At 47.6% G+C, this 13,609-nt stretch overlaps 1 protein-coding gene across 2 annotated transcripts in view; it reads right to left on the bottom strand.

Moving 5' to 3' along the window:
- LOC134999715 (transmembrane 4 L6 family member 1-like) overlaps positions 1-13,609 on the bottom strand; it is a 55,858-nt gene that overhangs the window by 24,340 nt on the left and 17,909 nt on the right. Inside the window, exon 2 of one of the 2 annotated variants that reach the window (XM_063951444.1) lies at positions 6,529-6,711. The exons of the other annotated variant lie outside the window; for it this stretch is intronic. Coding sequence (XP_063807514.1) covers positions 6,529-6,555 — 27 coding nt within the window. The 5' untranslated portion in view covers positions 6,556-6,711. The remainder of the gene's footprint in view (positions 1-6,528; positions 6,712-13,609) is intronic. 2 annotated transcript variants of the gene reach the window in all.

Raw genomic sequence — 13,609 nt, 5'->3', positions numbered from 1 at the left:
GATGTCCTCATTGCAGTTTCAGGGATGCTGGCAGCAGGGTTGTTTCTAGACAATTTGGCTCCCAATTGCGCTCCCCCCCCCATTAACATTCAAAAATGCGCCCCCCAAAGATATAAAAAAACACCATTTTGATTGCTCCCTGTGAGAGGACGTGATCTTACTACAATGGGCGTGGTCTTGCTAAAATGGGCGTGGTCTGGCAAGAAAAGACTACCTTACACCACAGTTTTTGACCCTGCACCAACAGACTTCGGCCACCACACAGGAAAAAAAAACGACACCATATTAAGCCCCACACAGTAATGCCCCTTGCACCATATTATGCCTCTTGCACCATATTTTGCCACACATCGCAATGCCCGTGAAACATTATGTCCTACTGTAAAGCTTCTAATTACTTTTATATTACCTGCCAGGGGTTTCATGCAGTGGGTGTCACGCTCATTGCAGGCTCCCATGCGCCCCCCCTTATTTGTTTTTATAAAAAGGTGAAACTGATATTGCAGACTCCTATGTCTGTTACTCTTAGCCGCCCTCCCTCGCTCCCTGGAAAGAAACAGAGAGATCCTCAAAGATACAGAGCACACTGCAGTGCCAGAGAATAAATACTCACTCTGTAGCGCTGCGTCTGCGGTGGTTTTGCTGAGTGGACCCGTGGGACTGCTGTCACTGCCGTCGGTCCTGCTGTGCTGTTCTCCTCTGCCTGCTGCTGAATACACTGCCTCAGGCCCAGGCCGCACACTTCCAAGCACCGCCTCCTCCGTGTCCCCCCGATGCTCCTCCTCGGCGGCTCCATTCACCCCGGCGACGGTGTGTGACGTTATGATGTCATGATGTCAACGCAATCGCGCCATTATGCAGAACTCCGCCCAGTGAGCTGAGTTACATGGAGGGGCGGGGGAAGTACTAAGAGTGAAGGCAGCTGCGGGTAGCAGCTGCCTGCAGGGGTCGCGGTGGGCGCCCCGTGCGAATGCTGGTAGAAACGTCCCTGGCTGGCAGTGTGTCCAAGTGGTGTCCTCGGTGCAAGGTGCTGACGGTGTCCTCATTGCAGGGGTGCAGGGCCGGCAACAGAAATCTTGGGGCCCGGTACACTGATATCCCTGTGGGCCCCCCGATATACAAATATAGGGGCGTGACCACAGAGCTCCTTTTATACATTACGTCAGGCAGAGTCTCCCTTTTTACACATTACAGCAGCAGAGTCCCCTTTTTTACACATTAGGCAGGCAGAGTCCCCCATTTTTACACATTATGGCAGGCAGTCCCCATTTTTACACATTATGGGAGGGGGAGAGAGTTATACTCACCTGTAACGAGCCAGCATGCCCCACCATAATGGCCATCCCTACCTTTTCTCGCCCTGCAATCTTCGCTCTTACCTACAGTAATACCAGGTTTACAGGGCAGATGTAATGCATGCACATGCATCCATGATATGTGCCTGCACGCAGCCCATCCCAAACCCAAAGCCCCAAACTCCTGCTGGAGAGCCGAGTGCACCTGCAATGCAGACACTTGACTTACCAGACACAGCCGCCGGCGCCGTGAATCAACGAGGCTCAGCCTCCGAGTGACCAGCTTGATGCACCCCGCCGCAACAAGCTGCCAGCAGTCCCACAATCCTGCTCCTGCCTGCCTGCTCACGCTCCTCACAGCAGAGACAGGGCGGGCGGGGATGACTGGGAGAGGAGGGGAGGTCCGGAGGTAGCGTTGTGTGACAGCTGACCTGGGGCTGGGCTTGGGGATGCTTAAGTGGTGACTACAGATCATGGGGGTGGGGGAGCTGAAAAAAAAGGTCAGTTATTGATTACTTTTAACTGCACAGCGGGCGGCCCGCAGCTGGCGCGATGCCGCAATATATATAATTATTTAGGTCTGTTACATGCTGCCGCCGCTGGACCTTGGGGCCCCTTACAACGTCGGGGCCCGGGACGGCTGTCCCCTTTGACCCCCCCTGTCGCCGGACCTGCAGGGGTGCCAGCAGCGTCGGCAGTGTGAGTGTCCCAGTGGTGTCCTCAGTGCAGGGGTGCCAACAGTGCTGGCAGCGGGGGGAGGGTTGCCGTCGGTGTCTACAAAGGGGGGTGCTGGTGGTGTCGGAAGTGCGGCTGGCGGTGTCCTCTGTGCAGTGGGGACTGCCATATTGCCCCCATTGAAGTCAAAGGGGACAAGCTGATTGGATGAGAGCAGCCAATCAGCGGTCAGCCTTGTTGATTATTCACTTGGCTGGTGTTCGAGCCTTATTGACAAGCTGGGAAAGCCACACGCTGTGTTTCTGTATATACAAATATCTATCTATAGCTACTATTTTTTTAAAGCCACCCTTTGCTTTAAAAGGGGGTGGTTAAGGGGAGTTGCAGGGGGGCCCCAGAGATATCAGGCCTCAAGATTTCTGTTGCCGGCCCTGACCCTAACCCAGAGTCCTAAACTAACCCTAATGCCTTAACCCTAAAGGGCAGAATGTATGGGCTATGTAATTCTTATCTGCCGGAAAATTCTAGGTTTCTATGTATATGGTGTATTACAAGAAAATATCTGAAAATCCAATCAAATGGTAAAGTAAGTACGGTATATACGGGCACTTATGGGGCGAGAACTTCGCCCATAATTGAATTCAGCCCTGTGAATAGAGGTTGTTTGATCCCTGTGCAGCAGTCACAGAAAGGGTTAATCTCTGCAGTTTGTCACTCAAATTACATTGTTCCTCTTTTATTTTTGCAGAGCTGGGAGCTGTAACCCACAGACCAGCTGCAATAGTTACTCTTAAGGTGCATACACACTGGGCGTTTTTGCCTAGCGTGTATGCACAGCGATAATGTGAACAATGCTGGCAGGAAAATAGCTCAGTGCATACACACTGAGCGATTTTCCCTGTGCCCAGAGATGCTCATGGGGGTGAAGCACTTTCCACAGTAGGAGACTGTGGATACGTACACACTATGCAATAATCTGGGCAATCAGATGATGTTCTGCTGCTCAGTCCGATAATGGCAGAGTGTGTACTATGCATCCATGACAGATTATCGTTTCAAAACCAGTCTGATCAGGTGATTGGATCTGCCTGCTGCATAACATTTATCCAAAGCGATGAGCTTATGATATCATGCACATTGGGGGTCATTCCGAGTTGATCGCTAGCTGCCGTTGTTCGCAGCGCAGCGATCAGGCTAAAAGGCGGCACTTCTGCGTATGGGGCGCAATGCGCACGCGCAACGTACTTTCACATCAAACAATGTAGTTTTACACAAGGTCTAGCGACGCTTTTCAGTCGCACTGCTGGCCGTAGAGTGATTGACAGGAAGTGGGTGTTTCACGGGAGGTAACTGTCCGTTTTCGGGGAGTGTGTGTAAAAACGCAGGTGTGTCAGATTAAAACGCAGGCGTGCCTGGGAAAACGCAGGCGTGGCTGGCCGAATGCAGGGCGTGTTCGTGACGTCAAAACAGGAACTAAATAGTCTGCAGTGATCGCAAGGTAGGAGTAGGTCTGGAGCTACTCAGAAACTGCTCGAAAATATTTTGGTGTTGCTCTGTGATCCTTTCGTTCGCACTTCTGTAATACTCAGTTAAGGTTATGAGGTTATTTTTATTTATTTAGGTAGGTATCAGGTAAGTTTTTAAGGAGTTGTAGAGTTTACCTTTCGTTTCTGCTCTCTCCGCAGGTCTCTATGGCTTTTTGTCGTGATGAGGGATGACGATGTGTGAATACCGGTTACAGATAATATAATTACATACGACTGTGTAACATTCAAGAAGTGTTTATTAAGCTGGAACCGGGAATACAGTTGCTGTGTCACTTTGATCTGCTTCCACGACCTAAATGACGGTTAGTATATCATATCTCGTAGCAACTAAATACAATAGAATATCATACCTTATAGCACTAACTATAATAACATTATCTCCAACCGATACAATTACAATATTATACCACAACACCCGATACCCCTTCTAATCTAAGTACTGCAGCTCCCTATAAGTCCCACAGTTCAGCTGAATATTCGTACGTTGGTGCACATACAGGGATTTATAACAATAGATCTTAATTATTTGGTAGCTTTCTTTCAGCAGGTCTTCCCTTGTCCACTTTTGAAGTTTGACTCTAACTAGGAGGGTAACCGTACTCCCTTCAATATCAATTATATGTGTATTTTCACTGTAGGAAGAGTCTTTCGTTAAACAGTACTAACACCCGAGTGCTATACATCGGTTGTCTATTAATGAATGAGGTTGGTTGATCCTTCGCTGACTATGCTGGGGACGGTCAGATATGGCTGCGTTTACAGCGACAGTTGTTTTCTGTCAGTAGCGGATCTTGCCATGGGCAAGCAGGACTTTTGCCCGGGGCGCCGCCTTCCGGAGGGCGCCGGCGCCGTCCGGAGGGCGCCGCACCATGGCAAGATCCACTGCTGCTGTGGCCCCCGCTGTGAAGGGAACTAGACGCGTAGCGTCTAGTTTCCCTTCGTGGAGAGGACCTTTGCTGTGCGGTGCGCGATGACGTCATCGCGCACCGCACATCATTTCAGCGGCGCTCATACTGTACAGGGGGGTGTAACTGACCACGCCCCCTGTATGAAGCCACGCCCCCATTGCCTGCCCGGGGCGCTGCAAGCGCTCGAACCGGCCCTGTTTTCTGTATCTGAATAAGCTAATGTGGATTAGGGCTTGTATTTTCCCGTAAAGACTAGGTTCTCAGTCTGTTTAAATTCACTATCCTCTTCGTGAACGTGAGCTGCACTGAGTATACTGGGTTAATCAGGTTGACTAGCTGTACTATAATTGTTCCTTGCACTGGATTAGTCACGAGGGCTACTGTACTGGGGTATTCCTGGTGCTGGGTTAATCAGGCAGGCTAGCTGTTCTATAATTGTTCCTTGCACTGGATTAGTCACAAGGGCTACTGTACTGGGGTATTCCTGGTGCTGGGTTAATCAGGCAGGCTAGCTGTTCTATAGTTGTTCCTTGCACTGGATTAGTCAGGAGGGCTACTGTACTGGGGTATTCCTGGTGCTGGGTTAATCAGGCAGGCTAGCTGTACTATAATTGTTCCTTACACTGGATTAGTCAGGAGGGCTACTGTACTGGGGTATTCCTGGTGCTGGGTTAATCAGGCAGGCTAGCAGTACTATAATTGTTCCTTGCACTGGATTAGTCAGGAGGGCTACTGTACTGGGGTATTCCTGGTGCTGGGTTAATCAGGCAGGCTAGCTGTACTATAATTGTTCCTTGCACTGGATTAGTCAGGAGGGCTACTGTACTGGGGTATTCCTGGTGCTGGGTTAATCAGGCAGGCTAGCTGTTCTATAATTGTTCCTTTCTCAAACGTAGGAGGAGAGGATTTCTGACAGTGGTCTCTGGCTGCTGAAGCTGCACTACGTTTTCACTGGTGGTACCCTTTATTTTGCGCTGCTGGGCCCCGAGGAAGCAGTAAATTGGGCTAAATACCTTGGTTGACAGGATAAACACGTCTGGTTGTCAAGGGAGGCACTGCTCTGTCCCTCCGCCTGTCCCGCTGCCAGCTAACTGGTCGAGTCCCCCTGCGGCCGTCCCCGCTCTTGTCACTCACGGGGAAGCCGCCTCCTCCTTCCTTTCTCTCGTTCTCGGCGCTGGACTGCTCCAATGGCTTACAGTGCTGCTCCGCCGTCCAGACCACCAACACCCGGGACTGTTCTCTTACGGTGAGTCCGGGGCTCTGTTTCACTGTTGTCCCCGTCAGTTACTCAGTAGCGTCCTCTCTCCGCCTTGCCTTCCCTCATCGACGACGACACAACCGCCGGTGCTCGAGCCCTCTTCCTTTTTTAAGCTCTTCTCCAGAGTGCCTGTATCTGTCCCGCCAGCCGCGCGTGAGGTCTGGCTTGCTAGTCACTGGCTCCTCCTGGGTCCCAACGCCTCCATTGCCCCCAATTGATAATAACATTAAAAAAAACAGTATTAAGGGAAAAGTAACCCTGGGGGTTACTCCTGTTATCCATTGTTACCCCTATTGATGGGTTAAATTAAATCCCCAGCCTCGGGTATCACACTTCTGCTAAGCTAAGATACACTCCCAAAGGGCGGCGGCTTAGCGTTTTCACGGCTGCTAAAAGCAGCTGGCGAGCGAACAACTCGGAATGAGGGCCATTGTGTACTGTGTGTGCCATTCCAATCATCCGTCTGACATTTCTGCCCATAGGTCATTAAAAAAGTCACCTTTGTGATGAGTATTAGAATTTCTCAGTTCGGAACTATAAATCATTAGTGTGTCATCAGTCATCAGATCGTTTCATCACTGAGAGAATCATAAAGTTAGTTGGTTCTAACTTTAAAATCCTTCAGGTGTGTACCTAGGGTTAAAGTATATATATATAAAAGTTTAATAAAAAAAAATATTTAAAAAAAAATCATAAATAAAATTTCTATGCACACACGGAGCAACACTATATTATGCCCCTTGCACCATATTAAGTCCACACAGTGATGCATCTGACACCATATTATGCCACCACATTAATGCCCTTGTCACCATATTATGGCCACGCAAGAATTATGCAAGTACCTGCTCGTTGTTAGGGGTTCTACTCATTGCCAGGGGTTCTGCTCCTTGTCAGGGGATTCCTTCCCCCCTCCCCTTCCCCCCGGTCGTCGCCGCTGTGGGTCATGGGTCTGTTGCTGAGGGTCTGCCGCCTTCCTGCTTCATGCTTCAGTTTATTGAAAACATCCCTCCCAAAATGGCCACCACCTTAGAGGAGACAGTTATTAAAGATACTAGAGGACATTTTCAATACAGAGCTGCGGGAGGATGGAGAATGGCGGGGGAACGGCGGGGACAGTGGCATATCGGCAGGGACAGCAGGTGGCGGGCGGGCAGGCGGTGGCATGAGCTGCACAGGCCCTCCGCTCTCTGGCAGAGAGGCCGGGCTCGGGACAGCTGTGCCCCCAGTACCCCCCTGATGGAGGCCCTGTGTGTACCTGGCACATGACTCCTTAGGAACACACAATTTCACAGGGTAACACTGAACAGGAAATTGTTAATAATGTAAGTTCTGCATTAGAGTGAGCTTGTAATTAATTTATTACTAAAATCACGCAGTGATCGCACACTCTTCACCTTCAGGTAGGACTTGATGGCGTGTGTGTGGGTGTGTGTGGGTGTGTGTGTGTGTGTGTGTGTGTGTGTGTGTGTATGTGTGTGTCATACCCTCCAGCTGCACCTTTTTGGCAGGTACAGTACCTTTTTTTATGGTCTGTACCGATTTTTGACTCTCCAAACTTCCATTGAAAGTATAGGAAAGGGGGCGTGGCCACGTCCCCTTTACCTGTGGTCACGCCCCTTTTCCTAGTTTGTACCGGTTTTTATGTGTAAAATGTTGGAGGGTATGGTGTGTGTGTGTGTGTGTGTGTGTGTGTGTGTGTGTGTGTGTGTGTGTATAAGTGGCACTTCTGCAGGCATTAAGGGTAGATGACAGAGGCAGAACTTTTGCCGGAGCAGCCAATGCAATGCACCCGGTCCCACAGCACTTGGTGGGGCCTCAACCAGTGGATCAGTCTACAGGACTAATAACGATGTGCTGCGGCTAGCCATAGGACAAAACGAGAAAGTAGGTGGTCTTCTCCCCTCCCTGACCTGCCCCTCCCGTCATCAGGGCTGGCAGAACCCGCTCAGCGAAGGGATGCAAAGCAGGGAGGCGCCGGGCTGGAGAGGCACTCTCCCTGCTCTGCAACTCTGCTGCTGTGCAGCAATCACCGGCAGCGCAGCTCTTCCCGGCGTCGGCTTCCTCACTCTTCTCGTTGCGGCGCCGGCAACGAGAAGCGGCTCTTCTTCACCGGTCAACCTTGCGCTTTTCGCTGGTGAGGTCACGGTCTCCCTCCCCTCTCCTCCCCACTTCTTAATTAATTGTTCAGCACCGCACTGCTCCCGTCCCCTCCTGTGGACGGTATGTATAATGTATGTATAATTATGTATAATGTATATGTAATGTATGTATAAAATGATGTCTAATGTATCTGTGTAGTGTTATGTATAATGCTGCATAACTTTATATTAAGCAATTTGAATTGGGGGTACTGTTGTGTGGTCATGCCCCTTGGGAAACCATAATCCTTTATTTGGGTCCTTCGGCACATGCTCTCCTTTTATTAACTGTGAGAGGGAGTGCGCAAATTTATAGTTTGCAGGGGGGGCACCGAACACCCTAGCACCAGCCCTGATTAAGGGTACTCACACACCTACAGAGCTGGCTTCTAGCAGATGTGTTTGAGCCCCCAAGACATGTATGGGTGGAGATTCTGAGAACAAGATTTCTACCCCACATACCTGCTGACAGTCTGCATTGCAGCAGTATGCATCAAGTACTGCAGATATTTTGCAATACATCCTGCCCCCCCCCCGCCCCCCTCCTTGCATACATACCAACGCTACTTACCTGCTGGGACAGCTCTTGCAATGTCCCAGCAAAGTACTGACTTCCTGGTTTATGACCTGGGAGTCCTGTTGCACGTGTGTGGCCATTTGCCAGTAAATACGCAAGTCGCAGGGGAGGGGGTGGAAGGGGATCCTCTAGGCACTTGTTGCAAATATGAGCCCTAGGCTTCTATAGGCAACCCTATCCATAGATGGTGTTGCCTATTGGGCACAAGCTATTGAAAGTTAATGTTTTAATTAGCTTGATGCATAGGGGCCCATGGCAGTCCCAGAGAGTTCTATAGGACTTGCTGCGCAGATAGGGGGTAATTCCAAGTTGATCGCAGCAGGAATTTTTTTAGCAGTTGGGCAAAACCATGTGCACTACAGGGGAGGCAGATATAACATGCGCAGAGAGAGAGAGATTTGGGTGTGATGAGTTCAATCTGCAATCTAAAATGCAGTGTAAAAATAAAGCGGACAGTATTTACCCTGCACAGAAACAAAATAACCCACCCAAATCTAACTCTCTCTACAAATGTTATATCTGCCCCCCCCCCCCCCCCCCTGCAGTGCACATGGTTTTGCCCAACTGCTAAAAAATTTCCTGCTGCGATCAACTTGGAATTACCCCCATAGTCCGCAGTGGATTTCCCTGATATCTGCTGCTGACCTATTTAATATACAGCATACGGTGATCCATGTTTATTGCGGTAGATTTGGTAGTTTATTTGACTGCATTGTTACTAATGGAACATCCCGCTCCTAAGCATCAGAACCGTAGCAGTCACAGAGGGCCCTCTTTTACACATTGTTCTTACAGTACCTGCCTACGGTTTCCGGTACAGTCCCTATTTACAGTGATCCAATAGTCATGAGCTTGGTTTCTCTGAGTGCACTTTGGGTATACTGATATAGTATCAGGGTTGGACTGGCCCACAGGGGAACAGGGGAAACCACCAGTGGGCCCCACTGCCTGTGGGCCCACCTCCTCCTCTAGGGATTAGGTTCCAAACCGTATCCTAGTGCACTTTAATTATACATTATACATATGTTCAGGGCCGTTTCTTGGGGCAGGCGAGCAGTGCAACCGCACTGGGCGCCCGCCGCGGCACTAACTGTGGCTCCCTGCTTCCCCCTCCTATTTCTCCCTGAGTAACCTGCTCGGGGGGCGGAGTTTCACGGAATGACGCGGTTGCGTCATTACGTCGCGACGCAACCCCGTCACTCCGCAAAACTTCCCCCCCCCCCCCGAGCGGAGTACAGAGGGGGATCCAAGTTAGGAAGAGGGAAAGGCCGGCGCGAGGAGCGACTGGTGAGGCGGGCCGAAGAGCGGTAATCGCCTCTGTAAGTATTCTCTCTCTCTCTCTACTGTCAAAGTCAAAAATATTACATAGAGAGACCATATAAACTGCACACATATAAGCCGCTATACTTGCAAATATGCGCAGCGAGCACAGCAAACACCAGACATCATGGAGATATAGAATTGGCTGATGAATTGATGTCATGAATACGTATCTTTTGAACCGAACCAGATAAACACATCATGTTTGGTATTGAAGCAAGCAGAATGAGGTGTGGGTTAGTTTGAGGCCTGTTGTGTTGTTGTGGGACATTGCAGCGGATAGATATGATTATATGTATAAAAGCTAAGATCATATTGTTAGAACAATGGATGCTCAAGACAACCTTTTACTAAGTTTTCAGGGCTGAACCTGATTAGCATATACAAAGAGAATAGTGACTCAATACAAAGGAGAAAGAAAGACCCCTCCCCCAGGTACTGGTCAAACAGGAAGGTAGTGGTCAGGTGTGGCCTCAGAGAACAGATGTAATGTAGCTACACTCACACACACACACACACAGCTACCTGGCACCCAGCAGCATGGCGGCTAAATCCCCAGGACATCCTCCAAACTAAAGGCTAAGTATTGAACTTCACATGGCTAGATAAGGAAACAGACAGATTGCTTTCTGGTTTAAATAGGATATTGTAACTTGGTTGTGTGATTGTTGGGTGTTTGTGGATACTCTGTGAAGTCTGTGATGGATTGGAACAGTATACCATCTGTAGCATAGTATTTGTGGTATTTGTTTGCCTATGGAGATTTAAAATAGATTGTGCTGGTTAGTTATACTATATATCCTGTTAATCATAAATACCACCATGCAGTTACGTTTGTGTTAATTACATTGTGATCTGGTCTTGTGATGAATATGCTCTGGTTATTGAGATACTGAAGTTGTTTGGGATGTGAAATTATGAGATGGTTCTAGGAAGTTGGATTACATTGTGAAAGGTGATTTAGATGGTTTGGAATTGTAAAATCAGAACATATGCATTGTTTTGAGGCTTGGACATTTTGGAATAACATGGAGTCTTGTGTCTCCTGCTATGTGATTGTGGTGTAGTTGAGAGTGCCATGTGTTTGGACCTGCAAATCTAAAATGGCTGCTGCTGGATGTCTTCCCCTCCCCCTTTCAGCCATGTGGTGTGGTCTTTGGAATCAAGTGGAGGTTTCCCAAAATGGAGTCTAGCTTCTGTCCCATGATATAGGGACAGCCAGTATGAGTAAGCCCAAGTATTTCATCAGCATTGACTAACTGCGCAGCGATTGTTCCTCACATGTGTAAGCTTCTCTGCAATCATGTTGTCTTACTGTGAGCCATTTCTCTCATATCTCTCTCTCTCTCTCTCTCTCTCTCTCTCTCCCTTCTCTTTTCTCCCATATCTCCCCTTTGACTAGTATTGTATTGTATTGTATTAGATTGGTATTGTATTGTATTTCTAGTGTAGCTATTTTGGTTAGGAAGTATCTGTTATATTGTAGTGTATCATTTGTACTGTTATTCCCTTTTACAAGTATATTAGATATAATACAGTTAATAGGCTTTGGACCCTAAACCAGTATCTGTGTATTGTCTATAGTTTTAAGTGTTCACTTGAGCGTCGGTGACGCTCAAGCAGTTTTGTAGTTAGTCAGGTTACACAAGGTTGCACTTACACCCTGTATTCACATTAAGGTATTCTGTGTATTTCATTGATAAGGTTTAGACATAAAGGTATAGCGTTGTGAGCGTCTGCGCCGCTGGTGATCTCCTCGTGGTCTCGAGCGTCCGCTACGCCATAGCGAATCAGTACTCTAGTCATAGCCAACAACGTGCTGTCCTGTGATCTCTGGGCCGTGAGCGAACGTGACGCGTGAGCGTCTCGCCTACGGCTGAGCGATCGTTACGCAACCAGCGTACCCATACGGTACTTCTTAAGTAAACAGCGTACAGTGTTCTTAGACTTCATAAAGGGTTGTTTATACGACAAAGGAATTTAACATTGTCAATTGGGGGACTCGTCCTGTCCTTCACATATCTCTGCTAGGTAATATCAGCAGACATTATCCATCAGCAAAGGGCGGGATCATATTCCTTGCAGTGCTGATTGGATAAGCGTCTGTTTCGCTTAGTAAAGGGTGCTGAGGGAATCCGGGACCGGAGGTAAGAACAGTACGCTATTGTCTTTGAAAATCTGGTTTTTATTTCAATTTGGTGCCAACTACACACTCAGGCCTAGAATAACTTTAGGAGTTTTGAATGATGACTTTCTTTGTGACAAGAGGCCGCATGGTCTGTCCACCATTTTGTGTGACCCTCATGGAGGTGGAAGGGGGAGGAGCAGCGGCCATTTTGGGAAGGTCAAATTTTTTTATTTTTTTTTCTGAGCGGCTGGTTTTCAGTTGACTCAGGAAACAATCAGCCATCCACTGTCAAAAAGAAATCATCATTTAATGAGTTTTTTTTATGCATTTATTTAATCTATATCATAGTCAATCATAAGTAATAGTGATTGGTACTTATATGTAATATCTATATGCGTGTGCTTACATCAATGTATGTTATTAGATTAAATTTAGAATTGCATTTTCATCTGTGTAAGTTTCACATCTCACCTTCCTGTTTGCCATTTGCATTGATAACGTGCTGAGAAAAAACAAGCACACAGCATAGAAGATACTGTGTGGTGTTTGGTAAGCGTTTATATAGTGAAATATCGCTTATAGTAAGGCGATACAGAAGCCACAAGACAATAGCACACATTTGTTCAGTTTCCAAAATTTAGTTTAAATACCTTACTTTACTGTAACGCCTCTGGGGAGAGCTATCAGACTACGGGAAATGATTTTTCTGATCAGAAAACTATAAGAATGATAGTGGGTTGAAAACGGTATGAGTGTATTGAATCCCGCTTTGTGGACTTTGTGATCTATGTGATAAAACGGTATTGAATTCCGCTTTGTGGACTTTGTGATCTGTGTGATCTATGTGGAACGTGATGAGCACGATCTGAGTGAAAACGTGCAACAGAGTGTGATAAAGTTTTCGTTGTATTACGCTCTGGCTGTTTTGGAGCACAGTAGGGAGACTCCAATGATCCTACCATTTATGGGTAACAAGTGTCTATAAGTGGTACGATTGGACCGCACGGTTGTATGTGTGACCAATAACGCAACGTGATATGAGGTCGTATATCCATGCGTAAATCTTGCCCTCATACGTGTTGTAGGGAGCACATGCAAGCGTGATTTGTGTAAAAGAAAAAGGAAGGGAATTTTCTCAGGAAAATCTCTAGAGATAGGGCCTGCAACGGCTACACGTGTCTGCTAGAAGGCGGAACGGGGATACCCGGAGCAGAAGAAGTTCAGTGGAAGAGCTTTAAGGATTTCCAACGAAGTTCTGTGTTTGGTGCATTTTAGGAAGTTTTTCTGTGTTAAAAAGGTCCACAATGGCAGCCAAGTGCACAACACAGAGACGGTCGGAGGTCAGGATTCAGACTCCAGAGGCTTGCAGACCCCGAGGGTCTGCTCGGTTAGTAATGTGGGGGAAATATGGTCCCCACACTGAGACCTTTTGTGATGAATGGACACGAATGACTGCAGGGGATAAGGCACCATTTCCCGGGATAGGTAGTTTTGACTTAGAGGTGTTGCATAATTTAAGGCAAAGGATCAGTCTCATAAAATCCTGGAAACAACGAGTTAAACATGATGATTGTTTGTAGTTATGGCAACAGGAAAGTGAAATGCAAAGAAATGTAACTTACATATCTAACTTTCATCTTGAGAGGAGAGACATGGCATTGAAGAGGATTATGGTTGCAGAGAAATGGCACAATGTTGTACGATAAAAATGCACTTAGTAACTGTATTAAGAATGAAAGTGTTAAATGTAATAATGTTTA

Source organism: Pseudophryne corroboree, chromosome 2, assembly GCF_028390025.1.
Source record: "Pseudophryne corroboree isolate aPseCor3 chromosome 2, aPseCor3.hap2, whole genome shotgun sequence".
NCBI classification, from domain to species: domain Eukaryota; kingdom Metazoa; phylum Chordata; class Amphibia; order Anura; family Myobatrachidae; genus Pseudophryne; species Pseudophryne corroboree.
Note: the sequence above shows the minus strand (reverse complement) of the source record. Positions and strands in the feature narration are given on the sequence as shown.